We start from the raw sequence: 25,263 nt of genomic DNA on the forward strand, positions 1-25,263 counted from the left end.
TTTCCATATGCCCTCTGCCTGTGTATATGCACAGCCTCCCCTATTATCAACAACCCCCAACAAGGGTGGTCCATTTGCTGCAATTGATGATGCTGCATTGACGGGTCGTTATCCCCTCAAAGACTATAGTCTACTTTCGGGCTCACTCTTGGGACTGTACATTCTATGGGTTTGGGCAAATGCATGATATCATACAGAGCAGTTTCCCATCTCTAAAGATTCTCTGGACTGTGTGTTTTCATCCCTCCCCCCTCAGCCCCTGGCCTACTGATCTTTTCACTATTGCCATAGTTTGCCTTTTACAGAATGTCATAGAGCTGGACCATTGAGTATGGTGACTTTTTAGATTGGCTCTTTCACTTTGTAACATGCATTGAAGTTTCCACCATGTCATTTTTTAAATTAGTTAATTTAGTTATCATTTTTGGCTGTGTTGGGTCTTTGTTGCTGTGCACAGGCTTTCTCTCGTTGCAGCGAGCGGGAGCTATTCTTCCCAGGCTTCTGCTTGCAGCGGTTTCTCTTGCTGCAGAGCACACTCTAGAGCACATGGGCTTCAGTAGTTGTGGCTGCTGGGCTCTAGAGCCCAGGCTCAACAGTTGTGGCTCATGGGCTTAGTTGCTCCTGAGTACTTGGGATCTTCCTGGATCAGGGACTGAATCCATGTCCCCTGTGTTGACAAGCAGTCTCTCATCTACTGCACCACCAGGGAAGTCCCACTGTATCATTTTAAAAAGGGTTCAGATACATTTAGTGGCTTGGCAGTCACGTGCAATCCCTGTCACGTTGGCTCTGGATGTTGGCTTGTGTGGCTTGTGGATGGTTTTGTAGGGGTGTGCCTGGACTCCCCAGCAGGATGATGAGCTCTGGGGCAGGGGACAGGGCTCGTGCCCTGGTGGTACCGGCTCTCTACTGGATGCTTGGGATGCCTGCCTATCCTTTGTGACTTGGTACCAGAAGCTAGGTGCTCTGGGTTAGAAGGAACCTGGTTTGGGCTTGAGGATGGGCTGTTAAAGCAAACCCTTCAGGGCTATTTATATTGATGAAGAGTATGTCATTCGTTTCTGGAGTCAGAGCATCTGAGCTCTGACTGTGGAGCCCATCTGTAAGATTTTGCATCTGAGCTTCCTAGGTGGCTCAGTGGGAAAGAATCCACCTGCAAATGCAGAAGACCGTTCGATCCTGAGTCAGGAAGATCCCCTGGAGGAAGACATGGTGACCCACTCCAGTATTCTTGCCAGGAGAATCCCATGGGCAGAGGAGCTTGGCAGGCTGCAGCCCATGGGGTCACAGAGAATCGGACACGACTGAGCAACTGATTGACTGACAAGACTCACTAATGCTGCCTCTCTTTGTGTCCAGGAGTCTAGCATAACATTTTCTCTGTCCCCATCACCCAGCTTGGAAATGTGACAAATGTTCCTTTCCCTGAAAAATTTCTATTGTTGTTTGTTTGTTTTTGTTTTTTTAATTAGAACCCTTATTTGAATATTTGTTTTCACTTACGTGGCAGGACCGGCTCTTAGCTGTGGTCTTTGATCTTGCTTGCAGCATTCAAACTCTTAGTTACACATGTGGGATCTAGTTCCCTGACCAGGGATGGATCCTGGGCCCCTGCATCAAGAGCACAGTCTTAGCCACTGGACCACCAGGGAAGTCCCTCCTTGAAAAGTTTTGATCAGATAATCTCAGCAGAATACCCTCTGACCTAAAGTACCTCCAGCCCATAAGAAAACCTTCTGAAAATGGAATGTTCTAGTAACCTGTGCCTTTGCTGCAATGTGGGAGACCTGAGTTCCATCCTTGGCTCAGGAAGATCCCCTGGAGTAGAAGATGGCAACTCACTCCAGCTTTCTTGCCTGGGAAGTCTCGTGGACAGAGGAGCTTGGGGGACTACAGTTTGTGAGGTCACAAAGAGTCAGACACGAGTGAGAGACTAACACTTTCCCTTTCTGTGTTGACAGAGCTTCCCGAAACAAGTCTGAGAAGAAGCGTCGGGACCAGTTCAATGTCCTCATCAAAGAGCTCAGCTCCATGCTGCCTGGCAACACGCGGAAGATGGACAAGACCACCGTGCTGGAGAAGGTCATTGGGTTCCTGCAGAAACACAATGGTAACCATTACCCTCTTTCCGTTTTTCTTTCTCTTCCTGCCATTTCCACTCGACGACTTTATCAAGTTGGCTTCCCTGGTGATTCAGACGGTAAAGGATCTGCCTGCAGTGCAAGAGGCTGGGGTTCAATCCCTGGGTTGGGAAGATACGATGGAGAAGGGAATGGCTACCCACTCCGGTATTCTAGCCTGGAGAATTCCATGGATAGAGGAGCCTGGTGGGCTACAGTCCATGGGGTCGTAAAGAGTCAGACAGGACTGAGTGACTAATACTTTCACTTTTCTCTCACTTTTATCAAGTTTGTCTTCCTGCTTGGTTCTCCCCAGCAAACCCGACCTCCTTGGTCATGGGTTTCCTCTTTCCAACACCCTTCACCCTCCAGAAAAACCCCATCTCCAGCGGGTTTGGGGTAGGACATGCCCCAAAATGCTTTCTCAGCCAGAGGGGCAGACTCAGGTAGCACCCAGCCCAAGCAGGGCAGCACCAACTATGGGAGCATCTTGATTAAAAATGTCTAGAGCAGTCCTTTTCATTCAGCCCTGCAGGCACCATGCCCAGGTATTAATTTCCCATTGACTTAAACTGTACTGATGTCTGCATTCATTTCCACCACCACCCCTAAAGTCTTTGGCCTTCTCAGCAATACCATGGGAAAAAGTAATCAAAAACAATTAACTGACTTAATGTCAAATCTGTTCTTTCAATGAGATGTAACTCACATAGCATCAACTTCACTACTTTAAAGTTTATAGCTCTGTGGTTTTTAGTACGATCTTTTCATGAGGTTGTGCAAGCATCAACACTATCTAAATGTATTGTCCCCCAAAGAAACCCTGTGGGGATTCCCAGGTGGTGCTAGTGGTAAAGAATCTGCCTGCCAATGCAGGAGATGCAAGAGATGCGGGTTTGATCCCTAGATCGGGAAGATCCCCTGGAGAAGGAAATGCCAACCCACTCCAGTATTCTTGCCTGGAAAATCTCACGGACAGAGGAGCCTGGCGGGCTACAGTCCATGAGGTCGCGAGGGTCGGAGACAACTTAGCGACTAAACCCACCCCATACACAGGGAATCATACAATATGTGGTCTTTTGTTTCCAGCTTTTTTCACTTAGCATCCGCATGTTAGCAACTGCCTGTGTTTCATTTCATTTTATGGCCAAATAATATTCCATTGTATGGATATACCATTTCATTTATCTGTTTATCTTTTGACAGATATTTGGGCATTTTCATTTTGGGGCTGTTAAATAATGCTGCTGTGTACATTCCTGTACTTATTTTTGAGTGGATATAATCTTCAGTTCTCTTGGGCATGTATCTAGGAGTGGAACTGCTGGGTCAAATGGTAACTCGGTGTTTAAGTTTTAGGGAAACTGCCAAATGGTTTTCCATAGCAATTGCACCGTTTTACATTCCCAACAGCAGTGTGTGAAGGTTCCGGTTTCTCCACATCCTCACCAGTACTTGTTGACAGGTGTGTGTGTGTGTGTGTGTGTGTGTATGTGCTTATTGTAGCCTTCCTAGTTGGTGAGAAGTGATATCTCATTGTGGTTTTGGTTTGCATTTCCCTAGTACCAAATGATGTTGAGCTTTTCATGGACTTGATAGCAATTTGTATCATCTTCTTTTGAGGATGTCAGTTCAAATCCTTTGCCCATTTTTAATCAGGTTATTTATGTTTTTGCTGCTGAGTTGTAAGAGCTCTTCATACATTCTGGATACTAGACCCTTATCAGATATGTAATTTGCAAATATATTCCTCATTCTGTGAGTTGTCTTTTCACTTCTTTTTTAAAATATTTATTTATTGCTGTTTTTTTCGCACCGGGTCTTTGTTGCTGTGCGTGGACTTTCTCCCGTAGTGGAGAGTGGGGGCCACTGTAGTTGTGGTGTGTGGCTTCTCGTTGTGGGGGCTTCTCTTGGTGTGGAGCACAGGGCTCCAGGGTGCGCAGCCTCAGTCGTTGCTGCACGTGAGCTCAGTAGCTGGCGACCTGCAGGCTCCAGAGCACAGGCTCAATAGTTGTGGCCCCTGAGCTTAGTGGCTCCATGGCGTTTGGGATCTTCTTGGACCAGGGATCAAACCTATGTCCCCTGCATCGGCAGGCAGGTTCTTAAGCATTGACCCACCAGGGGAGCCAGACTTTTATAATTTTAAGCTATAATTTAAGCATTTAGATATAAGCCATAAATTAAACATTTAGATAGTTGGCCCATTTTGAGTTACTCTTTTGTATATAGGAAAAGGGAGAGAGTCAGAACTTATCCTTTGACCTAAGATTATCTAGTTATCCCAGCAGTCCACTTTAAAAAAATAAAAAACTTTTTGATGCTTTATAAAGGTATAACACACATACAGAAAATACAGAGTCATAACTGAATTGTTGAATTAGTCATCACAGAGTGAATGCAGCCAGGAAACCAACAGCCAGGTCACGAAATAAAAGCTTCCCCAGTAGATGCCCCTCCTATTTAACTCTGCTTTCCCCAAAGATAATTTCTGCTTTCTTTCTATCTTCCTTCCTTCCTCTCTTCCCTGTTCTTTCTTTCTTTGCTGGTTTGATGCTGCATGTGGGCCTTCTCTACTCGCAGTGAGTGGGGACTACTCTTCGTCGCAGCGTGCAGGCTTCTCATTGCGGTGGCTCCTCTTGGTGCAGAGCGCAGGCTCTAGGCATACCCGCTTCAGGAGGTGCGGTGCTCGGGCTCAGTACTCTGGTGCACAGGCGTAGTTGTCCCGCAGCATGTAGGATATTAGTTCCTGGAGCAGAGATTGAACCTGTGTCCACTGCATTGGCAAGGCAGATCCTTAACCGCTGGACCACCAGGGAAGTCCCCTCTGACTGACTTCTAATACCAGAGATGGGTTTTTTTCCCTGTTGGAGCCTTATTCAGATGAAATCGTATATTATGAACATCATGTTTGTGTGATGAAGCCGTGTGCTTCCAGCTCGATGGCTAGTTCCTCTTCCTTGGTACCTAGTATCCCATTCTATGAATGTACAACTTGAATCCATCCTTGAATTTACATCTTTCTCAAACTATCCTCTCTCCATTTTACTCCCCTTCGACCCTTTTACCTCTTGGTCTCCCCAGGTGGTGCTAGTGGTAAAGAGCCCAGCTGCCAATGCAGGAGATTTAAGAGACGTGAGTTTGATCTCTGGGTCGAGAAGATCCCCCGGAGGAGGTCAGCACAACCCACTCCAGTATTCTTGCCTGGAGAACCCCATGGACAGAGGAGCCTGGTGGGCTACAGTCCATGGACTTGCAAAGAGTTGGACATGATTAGAACAACTTAGCACACACGCAAACCCTTTTAACTCCTAGCATTGCCCACCGTGTGCTGCTGCTTGCCTGTGGATGGTACCAAAAAATTTAAGAACGGTTGGGAGGATTTAGGAACTATTAACAAGCAAGAAGGGCAGAATTCTTTTTTTTTTCTTAATCATGACACCAAGCAACCAAGCATATTGAAGTCAGAAATGTCAGATTATTGAGGAGATAATTACAGTTCCTCTGTGCTTGCCATGAGGCTTCTCCTTCACTGAACATTTTCCCAGACAAGATGATTTCATGGGAGAGGGCACAGCTGGGATGCTAGAAAGTTTCATTATACTTGTTATTCTTTTATTATTTCTGTCATAATTGTATATACCTATTACAAATGTGACAGTAATGATCGAGCCTCCTTTTTTGCCGCCCCCCCACAAAGCTGCCCAGGGGAGAGTAAAGAACATGTTAATTGCTTTTGTTAAAAATTGGGGGAGAACAATCAAGCCGGGATTGGAATAAAGTATTGCAGCAGCATTTGATTGCCCCTAATAGTTTAAGCAGAATGGTTATATGTCCTAAATGATGATTTAGCTAAATGAAAGAGCAGGTTGGTTTGATTACCAAGATATTTTGTGCAAATTACTCAAACCGGGTCAGTGTCACTGAGAAATAGGACAACCGGGATCAAGTTCATCCGTGTGACATTTATGCTGGGCTCTGCCCACTGTGGACTTACAGAATTGTTGGATCTGGAAGCTGGAGAGGAGGGGTCAGCAGAAATTCAGCCTGCCACCACCTGGAGCTCCTGTGTCCACCTCACCTTTTTCATAAGACTGAGCCCTACCCCACACAACCCACTGAAATGCAACCAGAATCAACCCTAGATCTCCCTCATCCTTATCCCATACACAAAAGAAAACAGAAAATCCATGACAGATTTTATGAAGAGATATAGTGGCTGGACCAAAATTTGGATTAAAACAAAAAACAAGCAATAACTTTACTTATAATCCAAATGGTTGTGAACTCTGCAGGCATCTTCTAAGGAGCATGATCTGCATTCGTTTGGGGCTCACCCTGAGCCAGGCAGGAGTTGCTTAAGGCCTCCAGAGAGTAACTCGTGAAAGTGTCAGTCACTCAGTCGTGTCCAACTCTTTGCAACCCTATGGACTGTAGTCCGCCAGGCTCCTCTGTCCATAGAGTTCTCCAGACGAGTACTGGAATAGGTAGCCATCCCCTTCTCCAAGGCATCTTCCTGACCCAGGAATCGAGCCTGGTCTCCTGCATTGCAGGCAGATTCTTTACCCATCTGAGCCACCAGGGAAGCCCCAAAGAGTAATTCACCAGGGTATAACTGATAGGAGCCTCATAGTGGCCCTTTGAGTTTGTTCCATTTCACAGACGAGGCAACTGAAGCATAAAGATGTTAGGTCATTAACGCTAGACAGCCAGGAAGGCACAGAATCTAAACCAGGCTGGTCTGCCTCCAGAGCCCAAGTTTTTAACATTAAACCATACTGCTTCTCTACGACAGATGATGTATGGGACTTTTTTAGGTACAGACATCATAGCCACATTATAGCAATTCATTCGTGTGGCCATTTATGTTTTTAATTTGCTTATTCATTCATTTATGTTTTGGTTGCGCTGGGTCTTTGTTGCCCTGCGTGGTCCTTCTCCAGTGGCAGTGAGTGGGGGCTATGCTCTGTTGTGGTGTGTGCGGCCTTCTCACGCCAGTGGCTTCTCTCATTGCCGGGCACAGGCTCCAGGGCACTTGAGCTTCACGGGCTTAGTTGCTCCGTGGCATGTAGGATTTTCCCAGACCAGAGGGGATTGAATCTGTGTCCCCTTCTTAACCACTAGACCCCCAGGGAAGCCCCAGTGTGGCCATTAAGACTATTGGTTCTCACCCCTGGTGGCCCCTTAGAATCACCCAAGAAGCTTTTAAAAATACTTATAACTGGGTCACACCTCACAGACTAACACATCAGAATGTCTAGGGATGGAACCCAGATTGTGAGCTGGGGCCAGTTTGTACCCACTTGCAAAAGATGATTGTTAAATTTTTAAGAATTTTGCAAGCCAACTGAAATCATGTTGGCAGCTTGAAACCAGTGAGGGTCCAAGTATTTATACCCTAGAAATAGACAAACATGACTGATGTAGGGATGGAGCGCCTTCTACCAGATCACCCCTGGGTCAGGCCTAAACATCCATGTTTTTAAAGATGCCCGGGTGAAGTCAGCATGCAGTCAAGGTTAAGACCCGTGGATTTATACATGTTTTTAATTTATTTTTGACTGTGCTGCGTCTTCGTTGCTGCACAAGGGCCTCCTCTAGTTGGGAGCGGGGGCTACTCTTCACTGCAGTGTGGGCGTCTCATTGCAGTGGCTTCTCTTGTTGCCGGGCACAGGCTCTAGGAACGTGGGCTCAGTAGTTGATGTGGTGGTGGTGGTGGTTTCGTCGCTAAGTTGTGACCGACTCTTGCGACCCCATGGACAGTAGCCTGCCAGGCTCCTCTGTCCATGGGATTCTCCAGGCAAGAATACTGGAATGGGTTGCCATTTCCTTCTCCAGTAGTTTATATGCACAGGCTAAATTGCTCCATGGCATGCGAGATCTTCCTAGATCAGGGATTGAACCCGTTTCTCCTGTATTGGCAGGCAGACTTGTAGCCACTAGGCCACCAGGGAGGCCCAGAACTGTGGATTTTGGTGTACTTTCTGCCTTCATCCTGAAGGGAGACCATGTGATACTTTAGCTATGCTGCTGCTGCTGCTAAGTCGCTTCAGTTGTGTCTGACTCTGTGCAACCCCATAGACGGCAGCCCACCAGGCTCCCCCGTCCCTCGGATTCTCCAGGCAAGAACACTGCAGTGGGTTGCCATTTCCTTCTCCAATGCATGAAAGTGAAAAGTGAAAGTGAAGTCACTCAGTTGTGTCCGACTCTTAGCGACCCCATGGACTGTAGCCCACCAGGATCCTCCATCCATGGGATTTACCAGGCAAGAGTACTGGAGTGGGGTGCCATTGCCTTCTCCGTTAGCTCTGCAGGTAGTCATTAAAATAACTTAGCTCTTTCATCAGTAATCTGCCAAGCATCCCTGTTTTCTCAGTTTAGGAGATAAACCTTGATCCTGGAATGCATACTTCTGGAAGTAATTCCAAATCAAAATGAGAATCTGACCATGTTTCTCCATAGGGAAACGTGCCATCAGTCTCTGTTACAGGAGCATGCTCAGTCACTCAGTCGTGTCCAACTCTTTGTGACCTCATGGACTGTAGCCCACCAGACTCCTCTGTCCATGGGATTTCCCAGGCAAGGAAACCGGAGTGGGTTTCCAGAGCTATTACAGAAGAGAAGCCTCTAAATTATGTCAATAATAGGGCGTAGTGAGTAGCCTTATTCATGGCCATCTAACTGTCACTTCCACAGGACCAGGCTGACTTGCGTGCTTTCCTCTTCCTATGTGAGTCTCAGCTGGTTCAATGTCATCTTCTCCCAACATCAAATCCCAGTCCTCACCCTTGCCCTTCCAGATGTCTGCCTTAGAAGGTAGGGATGGGGTAGGAAGGACAGCAGAGCAAGGAAACATGTCCCTCTTGGGCAGGGTGATAGTCACCCCACCAGCCTACTTTCTGCTCCATTTTCTAGATCCTTCCTTGACCATATATAGCCCAACGTTGTCCTGCTGGTTCCTAGGGAGCACGAGCTATTGGGAGGCAGGTGTTCTAGGGCATATGTACAGCTTACACTATGGTAGGATTTGGGGCTTCCACTGTTAATTGCAACGCTTCCCTAAAAAATTGCTCCCATATGGCTGTATTTCCCTTGCTATTTAGAAGCCACTTGGACCATATTGCTCTGTTCATCCTGCCCAGTCACCTATAGCTTGTAATATTTGTCCCATCAAATGCCAGTGGAGATTCGATTCAGTTCAGTCAGTTCAGTCACTCAGTTGTATCCGACTCTTTGCAACCCAATGGACTGCAGCACACCAGGCTTCCCTGTCCATCACCAACTCTCAGAGCTTACTCAAACTCATGTCCATCACATCAGTGATGCCATCCAACCTTCTTATCCTCTGTCGTCCCCATTCTCCTTTTTATTTTTTAAATTTATTTCCTCTTCTCCATTTGCCTTCAATCTTTCCCACCATCGGGGTCTTTTCAAATGAATCAGTTCTTCGCATCAAGTGGCCAAAGTATTGGAGTTTCAGCTTCAGCATCAGTCCTTCCATTGAATATTCAGGACTGATTTCCTTTAGGATTGACTGGTTGGATCTCCTTGCAGTCCAAGGGACTCTCAAGAGTCTTCTCCAGCACCACAGTTCAAAAGCATCAATTCTTCGGCCCTCAGCTTTCTTTATGTTCCAACTCTCACTTCCATACATAACCACTGAAAAAACCATAGCTTTGACTGGACAGACCTTTGTTGGCAAAGTAATATCTCTACTTTTTAATATGCTGTCTAGGTTGATCATAGCTTTTCTTCCAAGCAGCAAGAATCTTTTAATTTCATGGCTGCAGTCACCATCTGCAGTGATTTTGGAGCCCCAAAAAATAAAGTCTGCCACTGTTTCCCCATCTATTTGCCATGAAGTGATGGGACCAGATGACATGATCTTAGTTTTCTGAATATTGAGTTTTAAGCCAACTTTTTCACTCTCCTCTTTCACTTTCATCAAGAGGCTCTTTAGTTCTTCTTCACTTTCTTCCATAAAGGTGGTGTCATCTGCATATCTGAGGTTATTGATATTTCTCCTGGCAATCCTGATTCCAGCTTGTGCTTCATCCAGCCTGGCATTTCTCATGATGTACTCTGTATATAAGTTAAATAAGCAGGGTGGCACTATACAGCCTTGATGTCCTCCTTTCCCTATTTGGAACCAGTGTGTTGTTCCATGTCCAGTTCTAACTCTTGCTTCTTGACCTGCACCCAGATTTCTCAGAAGGTAGGTCAGGTGGTCTGGTATTCCCACCTCTTTAAGGATTTTCTGCAATTTATTGTGTTCCACACAGTCAAAGGCTTTGGCATAGTCAATAAAGCAGAAATACATGTTTTTCTGGAACTCTCTTGCTTTTTTGATGGTTCATCGGATGTTGGCAATTTCATCTGTGGTTCCTCCGCCTTTTCTAAATCCAGCTTGAACATCTGGAAGTTCATGGTTCACATACTGCTGAAGCCTGGCTTGGAGAATTTTGAGCATTACTTTACCAGCGTGTGCGATGAGTGCAATTATGGGGTAGTTTGAACATTCTTTGGCATTGCCTTTCTTTGGGATTGGAATGAAAACTGACCTTTTCCAGTCCTGTGGCCACTGCTGAGTTTTCCAAATTTGCTGGCATATTGAGTGCAGCACTTTCACAGCATCATCTTCTAGGATCTTAAATAGCTCAACTGGAATTCCATCCCCTCCACTAGCTTTGTTCATGGTGATGCTTCCTAGGGCCCACTTGACTTCACATTCCAGGATGTCTGGCTCTAAGTGAATGATGACACCATCATGATTATCTGGGTCGTGAAGATCTTTTTTGTATAGTTCTTCTGTGTATTCTTGCCACCTCTTCTTAATATCTTCTGCTTCTGTTAGATCCATACCATTTTTTTCCTTTATTGTGCTCATCTTTGCATGAAATGGTCTCTTGGTATCTCTAATTTTCTTGACGAGATCTCTAGTCTTTCCCATTCTATTGTGAAAGTGGTCTCCCCGTCCTATTCCTCAGCCATCTCTGAGAAAAATCAGAGATTTGATTATGACACTGAATTCTTTGGATTTCCCTGGCAGTCCAGTGGTTAATACTGCTTTCTAATGCAGGAGGTGCAGGTTTAATCCCTGGTCAGGGAGCTAGAATCCCTGGAAACTACCGAAGTGTTCATCGGCAGATGAATGAATAAAGACTACGTGGTACATATACACAACAGGCGATTACTCAGCCATAAGAAAGAATGAACTAATTCCATTTGCAGCAATATGGGGGCTTCCCAGGTGGTGCTAGTGGTAAAGAACCCGCCTGCCAATGCAGGAGATGTAGGAGATGTGGGTTCGAGCCCTGGTTTGGGAAGATCCCGTGGAGGAGGGCATGCAACCCACTCTAGTATTCTTGCCTGGATTATCCCATAGACAGAGGAGCCTGGTGGGCTACAGTCCATAAGGCTGCAAAGAGTTGGACAGTATTGAAGTGAGTTAGCACACAGCGATATGGATGGACTTGGAGGGCATTATACTAAGTGAAATAATTCAGATGGAGAAAGACAAATACTGTATGATATCACTTATATAGAGAGTCTAAAAAAATACAACAAACTGGTGAATATAACAAGAAAGAAGCTGGCTCACAGATAAAGAGAACGAACTGGTGGTTACCAGTGACGGGGGCAGACAATCAAGGGGTGGAGGTATGAGAGGGATGAACTGTGGGGCATAGGATAGGCTCAAGGATGTGCTGTACAATGTGCGGAATATAGCCAAGATTTTAAAATAACTGTAAGTGGAAAGTCACCTTTAAAAACTATATAAAAGTTGTGGACTTCCCTGGTAGTCCAGTGGTGAAGACGTTAGCTTCCAATGCAGTGGGAGTGGGGTCCATCCCTGGTCGGGGAGCTAAGATCCTACACGCCTTGTAGTCAAAAAACCAAAACATAAACAGAAGTAATATCGTAACAAATTCAGTAAAGACTTTAAAAATGGTCCACATAAAAAAAAATGTTTTTTAATTCTATAAAAATTAAAAAACAAAGCAAGAGCATTGCAGGTTAGTCAGTGAACCAAAAAAAAAAAAAAAAGGTGAAATGCCCTGAAATTTTGCAGTTCTAGCAAAGAAACTTGATTGGTGTTTTCCCAAACTTGACAAAAATGCTAAGAATTTACACAAAATTACCAAGCTGTGAAGCAGAAAGAAATTCTTCTAAATCATGAATAGGAAAAAAAACAATTTCTATCAACTATTGTAAAGAAAAAAAAAAACACACAAAAGGACAGGAAAATGAGAGTGTTTACAGAGTCTTGTGTCGACCAGTGACTATTAGATTTACAAATACGAATAACATCTTGTGAAAAAGGTAGTTACTTGAAACGGGCAAAGTACAGATTAACCCCAGAAGGTTTTAGGAAAAGTAAATTCTGGCCTTCAAAGCAGCAAAGTATGACGAATTATACTTCAGTAACTGGAAATGCTGAAACGTACATTGCAGTCTGCACAAACGCAGTAGGTTAGGAACTTCGTGCCTTAAGATGTTTCTGGAATTTTTAAAATCCCAGCTCTCTGAAGTATTTTGTTTCGCCTTGACCATGAAGAAGCAGCTTAAGGACATGCCCCTCCACCCCTGTCCTTGTTCCTGTTGCCTTGATAACTGGAGTAGGTTGCCCATTCCTTCTCTAGGGGATCTTCTCCATTCAGGGATGGAACCCCCATCTCCCGCACGGCAGGTGGATTCTTTACAGACTAAGCCACCAGGAAAGCTCAGGTGGCAACTACCTGACTCCGGCTGCTGCTGATGGGCTTTGTCACGTAGAAATTCAAGGGCAAGGTACCATGTGCTAATCGCAGGCACTACCCCCAGTGCAGAGGGTGGGGTGCTGTCTTCCCAGAGACCTCATTAAAGGTCAAAAGGAGAAAACATCAAGGGTCTATTATCTCCACTGTACCCCATCCTTGGAGATCAGAGTGGCATATGTCCTTATATCAGCTTCTTTTATTAAACTACACATTTATACAAAATTGCATAGAAATAACACGTGTCATTTCTTAATTCCAGTTTCTAGGTGTCTTTCCATCTAAAAGCTTGTTTGTGCTTTTTTTTTTAGAAGTCTCAGCGCAAACAGAAATCTGTGACATTCAGCCGGACTGGAAGCCTTCATTCCTCAGTAATGAAGAATTCACCCAGCTGATGTTGGAGGTGAGATGCACGTTTCAATTAGCTTGATGGGTTGTGGATTAAAATGTAGCTGCTTGTTCCAGATAAGACCCTGTGCCCGAAGTAAACAACTGTTCTTGACCCTGAAAGGAAGGCTGGGAACAGACAGACTCTTGAAAAAAATCTGCCTGCTGTGGTGTGTGTTTTGGCTACCGAGTTGGGCAGGAAAAGCCAGAATCCCCAAACTCAGTGTGAATGTGTCCTGTTGCCATGGTGGCTGCAGGGCAGACCCACTCCAGCCTCCCAACCAGAGGACACCTAACAGGGGAGCCGGGCAGGGAAGGAGCGGCAGTAGGGAGAGCGAGGGTATTTATGTAGAATATATATATGCATATGCCTGTGTGCTATTGTGTCCGACCCTTTGTGACCCCATGGACTGTAGCCCACCAGGCTTCTCTGTCCATTGACTTCTCCAGGCAAGAATACTGGAGTGGGTAGCCATTCTCTTTTCCAGGAGGTCTTCCCGACCCAGGGATCGAACCCTGGTCTCCCTCATTGCAGGCAGATTCTTTGCCCTCAGAGCCACCAGAGAAGCCCAATGTAACAATTATATATTCTTGGTAGGACACATTTTGAAAGCAAAAGTCTTCTTTTAAAATTATGTTTTTAACTTGAAGTCCTGTTTCATCAATATGGTGTATGGTATCAACCATACATGGCCAACCCCACCCCCAACGCCCCCAGAGTGTGCTCTCTCTGTACGGAGAAATGCACTTTTATTTCTCTGAAAAGTTATTGCTTGTGCCCATCTGCTGGGCTGGATTGGAGGAAGTCTGGCTGATCTGAGTGCCTGGCCTGCCTCATGTGTCTCTAGGGGTGAGACTTCTCAGGACAGATGAGGATGTGCTGTGTGCTAAGTCATTTCAGTCATGTCCAACTCTTTGCGACCCCGTGAACTGTAGCCCATCAGGCTCCTCTGTCCATGAGGATTCTCCAGGCAAGAATACTGGAGTGGGTTGCCCTGCCCTCCTCTAGGGAATCTTCTGACCCAGGGATCAAACCCGCGTATCTTGTGTTTCCTGCATTGGCAGGCGAGTTCCTTACCATTGAGCCACTGGGGAAGCCCAGATGAGGATCAGTTCAGTTCAGTTCAGTCGCTCAGTCGTGTCCGACTCTCTATGACCCCATGAATCGCAGCACGCCAGGCCTCCCTGTCCATCACCAACTCCCGGAGTTCACTCAGACTCACGTCCATCGAGTCAGTGATGCCATCCAGCCATCTCATCCTCTGTCGTCCCCTTCTCCTCCTGCCCCCAATCCCTCCCAGCATCAGAGTCTTTTCCAATGAGTCAACTCTTCGCATGAAGTGGCCAAAGTACTGGAGTTTCAGCTTTAGCATCATTCCTTCCAATGAACACCCAAGACTGATCTCCTTTAGGATGGACTGGTTGGATCTCCTTGCAGTCCAGGGCACTCTCAAGAGTCTTCTCCAACACCACAGTTCAAAAGCATCAATTCTTCGGCGCTCAGCCTTCTTCACAGTCCAACTCTCACATCCATACATGACCACTTGACTAGATGTACCTTTGTTGGCAAAGTAATGTCTCTGCTTTTCCATATGCTATCCTTATCCAGACGAGGATAAGTCACTGTAAAAACATCCAGCTGGTTCTGACTTCTAAACTAGGGATAAGACCTGGAGTGTTCAGATAGCATGGTGGACATAGAGAAAGCCCCAGAGGTGGTGTGTCTGAGCCCTTGAAGTAGAAGAAGAAAGCTGGGGTGGATGGATTCAGTCAAAAGAAGTTAGATGCTGCTGTGTCACTGGTTCCCGGCAGGGTATTAGAAGGTGACTCTTTGAGCTCCAGCTTTCTAGATCTCATCTTCTATGCCTATATAAGACTGATATAAACTTTAATTTACATAGATTAACTGCAGAAAACAGAAAGTTACTCGAGTAAGAAAATGCCAGAATGAAGCTGTCCAAATATTATGAAATATAAACGCATTAATGAACATTTGCATGAGATGAAAGATACTTAAATCTGCATGTGAACTATATTTAAAGAAAATACAGAACTTTCTCCAGAAGCAATGCATTTTAAGTATGTTAAATTTAGAGCAGCTTGTGATATACAAGGTTGAATTAATGTATCATTATGCTATTTCACAGAAATCGTTTTATCTCCTAATTCTTAGGGAAAAGTAATTAAAACATATAACCCTATAGCACATAACACTCTTGGAAGCCTGTGGCACATTCTACCCTCCCCGCCCCTAAGGGAATTTCAAGGTATCAAAGGTGTTTGAGGAAACAAGATTTTTATAAGGTTAAAAATGTAGTTTCTTATAGTAGTCTCATGGGGGCCTGTATTTCAGTGGAGTCAGTTGTAACTTCTTCTTTTGCATTTCTGATTTTATTGCCTTGGTCCCTCTCCCTTTTTTACTTGATGAATCTGGCTAAAGGTTTATAGGTTTTGTTTATCTGTGCAAAGAACGGGCTTTTAGTTTCATTGATCTTTTCTGTTGTTTCCTTAGTCTCTATCTTGTTTATTTCTGCTCTGGTCTTTATGATTGCTTTCCTTCTGTCAGCTTTGGGGGTATTTGTTCTGTCTCTAGTTGCTTTAGGTGTGAGGTGGTTGTTCAGCCGCTCAGTCGTGTCTGACTCTTTGTGACCCCATGAACTGCAGCACCCTATGCTTCCCTGTCCTTCACCGTCTCCTGGAGTTTGCTTAAACTCCTGTCCATTGAGATGTAAGGTTAGGTTGTTTATTTGAGATTTTTATTGTTTCTGGAGGTAAGCTCATATCTCTATGAATTTCCCTCTTCAAACTGCTTTTGCTGAGTCCCATAGGTTTTTAGATTGTTGTGTTTTCATTTTCATTTGTCTTTAGGTATTTTTTATTTCCTTTTTGATTTATTCAATGATTCACTGGCTGTTTAGTAGCAAATTTTTTAGTTTCCCTGTAATTGTGTTTTTTGCAGGATTTTGTGTGTGTGTGTGTGTGTGTGTGTGTATAGTTGATTTCTGATCTCATGGTGTTGTGGTCAGAAAAGATGCTTGACAGGATTTCAGTTTTCTTAAGTTTGCCGAGGTTCACTTTGTAGCCCAGCATGTGGTCAGTCCTGGAGAATGTTCCAAGTGACCTTGGAACAAAATTGTACTCTGCTGCTTTTGGATGGAGTACTCTGTAAACACCAATTCTGTCCACCTAGTCTAATGTGTCATTTAAGGCTCATACTTCCTTATTGATTTTCCATGTGGATGATCTGTCTGTTGATGTCAGTGAAGTGTTAAGGTCCCCCACTATTATTGTGTTACTGTCCATTTCTCCTTTTCTGTTTGCTAACATTTGCCTTATATATTGAGGTGCTCCTGTATTGCGTGCATATATGTTTACCATTGTGGTATCTTCTTGGACTGATTCCTTGGTTATTATGTAATGTCCTTCCTTTTCTCTTATAACAGTCTTTATTTTAGAGATGACAGTTGGGGCTGAAGTGAGATTTAGAAGGCTGAAATTTCTAGAAAAAGAAGAGTTTAGATTTGTATGGATATGCATTATGCACTTTCCTCCGCTCCTAGTGTAGACTCTTTGAAGCCAGTCTAAAGGAAATCATGCTACATAAGTGAATTGGACCCCAAATTAAGCCTGTAAAACAAGCAGGCATTCTGGGTAAATTGCATCTTTGAGGCATCTGGGAGACCCTCCAACTAGAACTTTAGATTTGTCTCTGACTGTCTTAGGCTCCTCTTCCACCCTTTTGCTCCTCAGGAGTCACAGACCAGGTGATGGGTGACAGGAGCCTCCTGTGCCTTCCTTGCGATGGTCCCCATGGGATGATGCTCTCATTTTCCAGGATGCAGCTTCTCCATAGGATGCATCCCATCCCAGCTGCACATTCCCCTCCCTTGTTCAGAGCCACTGCAGGGAGCATGAGGAATCCAGATGCCGTGTCTTCATGATAGGAGTTTCCTTTTTTAAATGAAGATGAAACCCAGGACAGAGCCCGTCGGACCCCAGGGAATGGCACTGCCTATGTGATCTGAGTGTGAATCCCCGCATCCTTCTTCTTCTCCCAGAAAGGCCCCAAACCAGACTCCAGGAGAACTCATACCGTTGTGGGATTTGAAAGAATGAAAGCGACTTGGTTGCAGCCAGCCAAGCGGGTCTACTGAAAGCTGCCCAAGATGGTGGCCACAAGCATTAGAACAAGTAAATTCAAAGGAAAGGACACTCTCGTTGACAGGCAGTTACGTAATATGTGATATTTCTGAATTTTGTTCAGAAAAGCTACAGCCATCTTTTCTCTTAGCCCAGAGGTTGTCCCAGAGAAGACAAGAAGCATTCTGTCAGAACCAAGGATTGGCAGAGAGGGGTCGTCTCATTTCCATCTGGTGTGTGGCAGGTGTGAAACTCGGGCCGTTATGGAATCTCGGGTGTCCACTGAAGCTCCTGCCAGAGTCCCCATTTCAACAAGAGGGGCAGGCCGATTTTTAATCACGTCCTGTTGAATCACTTTCAAAGGCTGCCAGTGGGACTTCTGAAACCATCACAAGCCTTCTTAACGCAGTGACTCAGCGTAATCCTCATGCGTTTGATGGAAAATGCCAATGGGCTGATGAGCGTTATCTTCCATCCATAAATACCTCCTGCTTTTTAACACCCACTTGCTTTATAAATTCAAGAGGGCATGGGCTCACTGTGCAAGAAGAGAATTTAGACTGCTCCTGCTTTTCCTAGTATTTCAATCTGCTGTTTCCAAAACCGTCCCGCTGACGTCATCCACAATGCCTCCACCTCTTAGAAAAATTCACCTCCAGGAGCGCTGCTAATATGATTTCTTTTAATTTAGAAAAAAATACTTAAATGGAAAAGAAATAAAGGCCACCAGAACATTGAGGCTTCCCAGGTGGCTCAGCAGGTAAATAATCCTCCTGCTGATGCTGGAGTCACAGGTGATGCAGCTTCAATTCTGAGTCAGGAAGATCCTCTGGAGGAGGGCATGGCAACCCACTCCAGTATTCTTGCCTGGAGAATCCCATGGACAGAGGAGCCTGGCAGGCTACAGTCCATGGGGTCGCAAAAGAGTCAGACACGACTGAGCTACTGAACACAAAAGCAGGATGTACTTTGGTGTTCACCATGACTGGTAAATCTGGCCCAAGATTTCTCCATCTCAGCGCAATTAGCGTTTTGGACCTGATCATTCCTTCTGGTAGGGACATGCTGTGTATTGTAGATGGGATATTTCAAAGCATCCTTGGCCTCTACCCACTAGAGGCCTACAGTGCCCACCCCAGAAGTGACAGCCAGAAAGGTCTCTAGACATTGCCAGATGTCCCCAGTGGGGCGGAGTTGCCCCCAGTTGAAAACCACAGATATAATCGAAGAGAATGGGGTCCACTTAAGAAATGTGCCTTAATAGATGTTTCAGTCTTAAATCCTGCACTGTGTGCCATGTGCTAAGTCACTTCAGTTGTGTTTAACTCTGTGCAACCCTATGGACTGTAGGCCACCGGGCTCCTCTGTCCATGGTATTCTCCAGGAAAGAATACTGGAGTGGGTTGTCATTTCCTCCTCCGGGGGATTCTTCCCAACCCTGCAGAACCTAAGTGTTAAACAGTCAGTGACCCTAGTAGTCATTTTCCCAGTGAAAAGAACTCTCTCCCACGTGGTGTGTGCTGATGGTGGGACCTTTCTCTGCACACTTCTGGACTACTTCTGGTTCCTGCTGCCAGGCACTTAGCTGCACCCTCCTACCCTGAAAGAATCCATGCCCTCTTGGCTGCACAGAAGATCAGTAACACCCTGGGAAGATCGAGCTGAGGGTATACAAAATGTTTCCAGAACTTTCTAAACACATACTTCACTTTGGGAATTTTTTTCCCCCAAAGTAGAAGAATCCACACATTTGTGCTTGATGCTATTTCAACAGTACAGTCAGCGAGGCAGCAGTGATAGTTGACAGCGACCGCCTGCATGAGCGTCTTACGTCCTCGAATATTTGTTTGTGGGGAGAAAGCTTTTGTTTTTCATCTCTTCCCTTTCCGTGGCAGGCCAGTATGGTGAGTTGCCCGGATGACCCCGTTCTCTGCTGGACAGAGTCTGAATTTTAGAAATCACCTTTCTGGGTGACATGTGAAAGCATTGTGAGCACCTGATTAGGAACCCGAAAACCAAACAGCTGGTGACTGTGAGAAAACGTGGAGGGCCTCTGTCTGCTCTCTCATGGGCTCCGAGGGCAGTGCACCTAACCCACAGCAGGCACTCAGTCAAAACTTCTAAACAAATGAATTTGCCAGACATGCTGAAATACAGTTGGCCTTCCGTGTCTGTGGGTTTCACACCCACAGTTGGCTGAATCCCAGAATGCAGGGCCCGTGGATACAGGGGCAACTCTGGGGGACTTGAGCATCTGTGGGACTTGGTGTCTGCAGGGGTCGTGGGACAAGCCCCCCATGGACACTGAGGGATGACTCTTCTCGTGGACCTAGTCAAGTAATCCAGCCTTTCCCCATCAGCCCTTCCTTTCCGCTTTGGTGGATCGATGTGAATGTTCTTTATAAAGGGTTCCTTCAGAAGGTCTTTCTATGGCAATGGACCAGCAGGCACACGTTCTGTTTTTAATGCCTCTGTGAGCTCCTGTGTGTGTGTGTGAGTTGCTCAGTCATTCTGACTGTTTTTCAACTCCATGGACTGTGGCCCGCTTGGCTCCTCTGTCCATGGAATTCTCCAAGCAAGAATACCGGAGCAGATTGCCATTCTCTTCTCTAGGGGATCTTTCCCATCCAAGGATCGAACCCATGTCTCTTGTGTCTCCTGAGATGGCAGGCAGATTCTTTGCCACTGGCCCCACCATGGGAGAAGCCCATGAGCTCCTGTATCTTTTAGTAAATGTTTACCACTGAACTCAAAGTGGTGTAGGGGATGGAGAACAGGGATCGTGAACTCTTCACTGACACCTTTTAATGGCAATTGTGATATTTCTGATTCAGCCCAGATCCACACTTATCAGTAAATGTACTCAGGTAGTTTCCACCGCTGAATGCATTTCATGATACCCTAGGTCCCATTTTCCACTCAGCCCTTTCATGCTTTGCAACCATTTCGCCTGGGTTAGACAAGTTCTATGTAAGAAATCGACTTGTGTGCAAGACCAAAAAAAAAAAAAAAAAAAGTGCTGTGAGGTTAGTCGCGGAAATATTCAAAGAGTTATGAAACGAAGTCGTTGTTGTAACCCAGGGTCCTTGGCTCCAGTGATCCCCTCCTGCATAAAAGCATGACGGAAGACCTTCACCTATTGCGTTTTTCACAGGCCTTGGATGGCTTCATCATTGCCGTGACGACGGATGGCAGCATCCTCTATGTTTCTGACAGTATCACTCCTCTCCTCGGGCACTTACCGGTGAGTTTCCGCCCAGACGGCCTTTGCCAGCATGTGTGATCCTCATTCCCATTCGGGTCTCAGAGTTGGGGCGCTGCGGATCTGCAGGGCCTGCGTGTGAGGAGGGTCGAGGAGTCCTGACCGGGCCAAGGCCTAGCCCCAGGTGCTTCCAGACAAAGGGCAGGGGCAGGACTGTGCCATCCTGGAATGCGTAAGACCTGAGACAGGGGCCATGGTGCGTCCCCACCCTCCACTGTCCTGGAAACCGCCCGGAAGCCCCGTGCCCACGACACAGTTGTCAGAGCTCAGAGCCTCTGTGGAGGCTGACGGACACCTGCAGAGGAAGACAGGGTCCCCTGGGAGCAGGTGTAGGCGTGTGCACCAGATGGCTGGAGGTGGGCCGGGGTTTGGGGATCCCTGGAGATGTGACTGGGATGCAGTAGGTGTGACATTTGCTGGTGGCGAGGGTTCAGTGACAGGGATGACCGTGGGGGTGGGGGGAGTGAAATACTCTTCAAAGATGTTGGACCAGGAGGACCTTGGGGGCAAGGAGGATCTGGGCAGAAGGGTGAGCTCTGCAGCCCACGGAGCCACTTGGGGCATGGAATGGGGCAGTGCCGTGGGCACACCTCCCTTCCCTCTCCCTCCTCTCTCTCCCCCTCCCTCTGTCACTCCCTCCCCTCTCCCTCCCTCCTTCCCTCATACTCCCCTCCTCTCCTCCTGAGCCTCTCTGGCTCTCTGGTACCCACATCAGGATGCTCTGACTCACAGAGCAGCACTCGACTGCTGCAGGGCCCCTGGGGGGAAGGTGTCTGGCCAGCCTTCCACGTCCTGCCACACCAGCATTTATCCCCACAGAGTCTGGCCTGGAAGCATGCTGTACCAGGAGCATCCTTTGTGACTAATGGGGATAAAATATCCTCTCTTCTGTCTCCTCCCAACAAGCCCCACCAAACCGCTCAGCCCCCATCCCGCTCTGTTCCCACACACAGGCAGTTGTAAGGCTAGGGCACTGATGGGGAGGGTAGCAGCCTGCCCTGGGTTCCTGGTCATGGGAAATCATGGGCTGGGCTGATTCTGGAGGACCATGGTGGCCGCTCCTTAGCCATGCCTACCTGGGAGCGCCATGGCCTTGCTCTGTGGGTAGCTTGCCCTCCTGGGTGCTGAGCCCAGCTTTGTTTACGGCCAGGACCTCACATTGTTCTGGGTCATGCTTTTACTCAGAGGCCACTCCCCCCTCTGCTGATGACACTGGGTGAAGACCAAAGCCACTGTCCATGATTTTCCTTTGCAGATCACTGCGTGTGGTGGCCCAGCATTTTTCACTTTGCAAGGCAGATGCCTTTGCATTACTCCAAATCCGTCTGACATTGTGGTTCAGCCCATGTCCAGGGTATATGAGGCTGGGCGTTGTCTCCCCCGAGAGCCCTTGGAAGAGGCTGGTTCTCAGTCAGCCCTCAGGAGTCGGGAATGCATTTTAATCATGGTTTTGAGGCCAGGCTGGAGTAGTGATGTGTGTGTGTGTGTGTGTGTGTGCATGCGTGTATGCGTGTGCATGCTCAGTCATGTCTGATTCTTTGCAACCGTTTGAACTGTAGCCCACCAGTCTTCTCTGTCCGTGGGATTCTCCAGGTGAGAATATTGGAGTGTGTTGCCATTCCCTTCCCCAGGGGATCTTCTTGAACCCACGTTTCCTTATTGCAGGTGGATTCTTTACTGTCTGAGCCACCAGGGAAGGAGTGATGAGACCTGATGAAATCTGCATGGTTTCTTTGGGCTGATCTGAGGAGATGGGGTGCTTCTTCAGAGGGAGTTGGGTTTTGTCTTGAGTGGACAGGATCGAGCAGCAAGAGGCACTGATGGAAAGTAAAGACATGTCGCCTCCAGAGTGACCTGGGGTTGTGCCCAGAGCCGTTTGGTGGGGTTTACACTGTTCTGCTTTCTGCTCTTGGTAATATCTGATGACTGAGTTGCCATGTGTATCAGAGGGGACTTAGTTGATTGCGAATTCTTCTGATTTGACATTATGGAGCAATTTAGAGTCATCTTTATGAATTATTTTCTTTTTTAAAAAAGGGTAGAGTTAATATTTTATTGTCACTTATCAGATGGCAGTTAGGTATATAATCTTCATACCTGATCTTTCCTTTATGTAAAAAAAACAAAATTGCAAGTTTTAAACAGTCAATGGCTAGTTGTGTCTTCAGAAAATATGATTTGATTAGATTAATTCATGAATGGTGGCTTCAAGTTTTCCCTTGTAACTCCAGAAAATTCACCCACCTTCTGTCCCTTTTTAAATAACTAGAAGGTTGGCATGCATTTGGCTTCACACTGTGAAACAGCATCCTGATGGCCATTCACATCTGCTTTGAGAAACAGCACATTGGAACACTTTTCAGAGAGAGAATGAGAGAAAGCCTTGATCATTTGCAAGTCCCACTGTAGTGTTGGAAAAGACTCTTCTTGAGAGTCCCTTGGACTGAAAGGATATCAAACCAGTCAATCCTAAAGAAAACCAATCCTGACTATTCATTGGAAGGACTGATGCTAAAGCTGAAGCTCCAGTACTTGGGCCACCTGATGCAAAGAGCTGACTCATTGGAAAAGACCCTGATGCTGGGAAAGACTGAAGGCAGGAGGAGAAGGGGATGACAGAGGATGAGATGGCTGGATGGCATCACTGACTCAATGGACATGAGTTTGAGCAAGCTCCAGGAGACAGTGAAGGACAGGGAAACCCGGCATGCTGCAGTCCATAGGGTTGCAAAGAGCTGGACACGACTGAGCGACTGAACAACAACAACGATAATGCTGGTTGTACAAATGAAAGCCCTGGCCAGAAGTGCAAGGTCAAAGTGGACTGTGGGGTCAAGTTCCTGGGGCAGGGGTCACAGCAGGGTGAAGAGGTCACAGAGAAGGAAGACAGAGCGCCTGACTCATGATACCACGAGATGCAGTGCTTTCAAGGAGGCGTCCCTTGGCCCTCCTTCTCCACCGTCACCTGCCCTTACCTGCCAGGAGAGTCCATCTGGTCCAGGTCACCTTGTCTAGGTGGCTGCAGGTCAGGGTGGACCTGGGAGGGTGCCCTGACTAGGAGAGGGTCCAGCAGGAGCTCTGCACATCAGACTTGATGGCAGTCTGCATCATCAGTGGCTGCACATCAGACTCGATCCCGGGTGAACAGGGTCCAGGTCAGCATTAGACTTTACTTCTCTGTGCATTTTGATCTGTATTTATCATGCATGCGGAAGCATGTGCAAGACATATATTCTGGTTTTAAACTAATGATAAGGCGAGCGTCAGCACACATGTAGCAGTCACCAGGGGTCAGACAGACAGCCCGAGGCACACAGAAGTTCATCTCTGCTCCTTTCCTGACACATCGTCCACATAGAGATGGCCATTTCCAGATCATCCTGTCTTTGTTCCTCTCTGCAGTTCTGCCAACTTGTTTTTTAACTATTTATTTTTGGGTCTTTATTGGGGCACGTGGTCTTCTCATTGTTGTCGCTTCTCTTGTTGCAAAGCACAGGCGATAGGTATCAGGCTCGGTAGTTCCACCACTTGGACTAGAGCATGTGCTTAGCAGTTGCAGCATATGGGCTTAGTTCCTTCACGGCACAGGAGATCTTCCCAGATCAGGGATCAAACCCATGTCCCCTGCACTGGCAGGCAAACTCTTAATTACTAGACCACCAGGGAAGACTGTTCTACCAACTTTTCTGTTAATTCATCATTAACCACTGCAACTGAGTATGGCCTTTGGTTTAGCTCTATGGAGACAGAGCCATGGAAAGTGTTCTCCAGTGACCTCTCCTCTCGCTTAGCTTTGCTGTGGCATTTGTCCATCTCACACCATCCAGAGTGGCCAGCATTGGTTTGCCGTCCTTGCTGTAGGCACCTGCTACAGTCCCTGCTCCCAGGCCAGCGTGGGACTCTGAGAGCGTGCCTGTGGACGTCTGTCTGTGTTGCCTAGCGGACATTTGTGGGCATCCCTCAGAGAGCTGACTGTGTGTAAGATTGCGGGATCATGGGGTAGCGACCGGTCACCAGTACTGGGTGACGCCTAGCTGTCTCCATGGTGATGGCACCCATTCACCCCCCATCAGCGGGGCTCGAGAATTCCTGCTGCTCCTTGTCACCGGAACTTGATATTGACAGGATTGTCAGTTTTTGTCGGTCTCGCATGTGAAGAAATCTTGAAATTTTGTTTTTCCCCCAATGGCTGGTGTGACTGTCTTCACGTACTTTATCAGCCATTGACTTTCCTTTCTTGTGACAACCTTGTTCAAGTATTTGCTCTTTTCCTACTAGATGGGCTGGGTCTTCCGTACAGTAATTTGTAAGCAGTCTCTGCGTGCTCTGCTTACTAGTCCTCTGCCGGGTGCCTCCTGGTCACTCTGCCCGAAGGTGACAGCGGTGGCCAGACACACAGCACCCAGCGCTGGACAAGTGAGATGGACAGCGGGCCAGTCACACGCACTCACAGTCCCAGGGAGGAGTGTGCTCCGGGGCACGCAGGCGCGCGTGGGGGCTGCACTGGGGAGCAGAGCAGGCGTGGTTTGGTAGTCACAAGAGGGTGAGGTGCCCCTCAGGTCCCACAGAGGGTATGACTGACTGGCAGGGCACTTAAGCC

At 46.8% G+C, this 25,263-nt stretch overlaps 1 protein-coding gene across 1 annotated transcript in view; it reads left to right on the forward strand.

Annotated features, from left to right (window-relative positions):
- NPAS2 (neuronal PAS domain protein 2) overlaps window positions 1–25,263 on the forward strand; it is a 249,044-nt gene that overhangs the window by 154,520 nt on the left and 69,261 nt on the right. The window contains exons 4-6 of the mRNA XM_055539452.1: window positions 1,962–2,110; window positions 13,186–13,277; window positions 20,556–20,645. Coding sequence (XP_055395427.1) covers window positions 1,962–2,110; window positions 13,186–13,277; window positions 20,556–20,645 — 331 coding nt within the window. The remainder of the gene's footprint in view (window positions 1–1,961; window positions 2,111–13,185; window positions 13,278–20,555; window positions 20,646–25,263) is intronic.

The sequence above is a fragment of the Bubalus kerabau genome, chromosome 11, assembly GCF_029407905.1.
Source record: "Bubalus kerabau isolate K-KA32 ecotype Philippines breed swamp buffalo chromosome 11, PCC_UOA_SB_1v2, whole genome shotgun sequence".
NCBI lineage: Eukaryota > Metazoa > Chordata > Mammalia > Artiodactyla > Bovidae > Bubalus > Bubalus kerabau.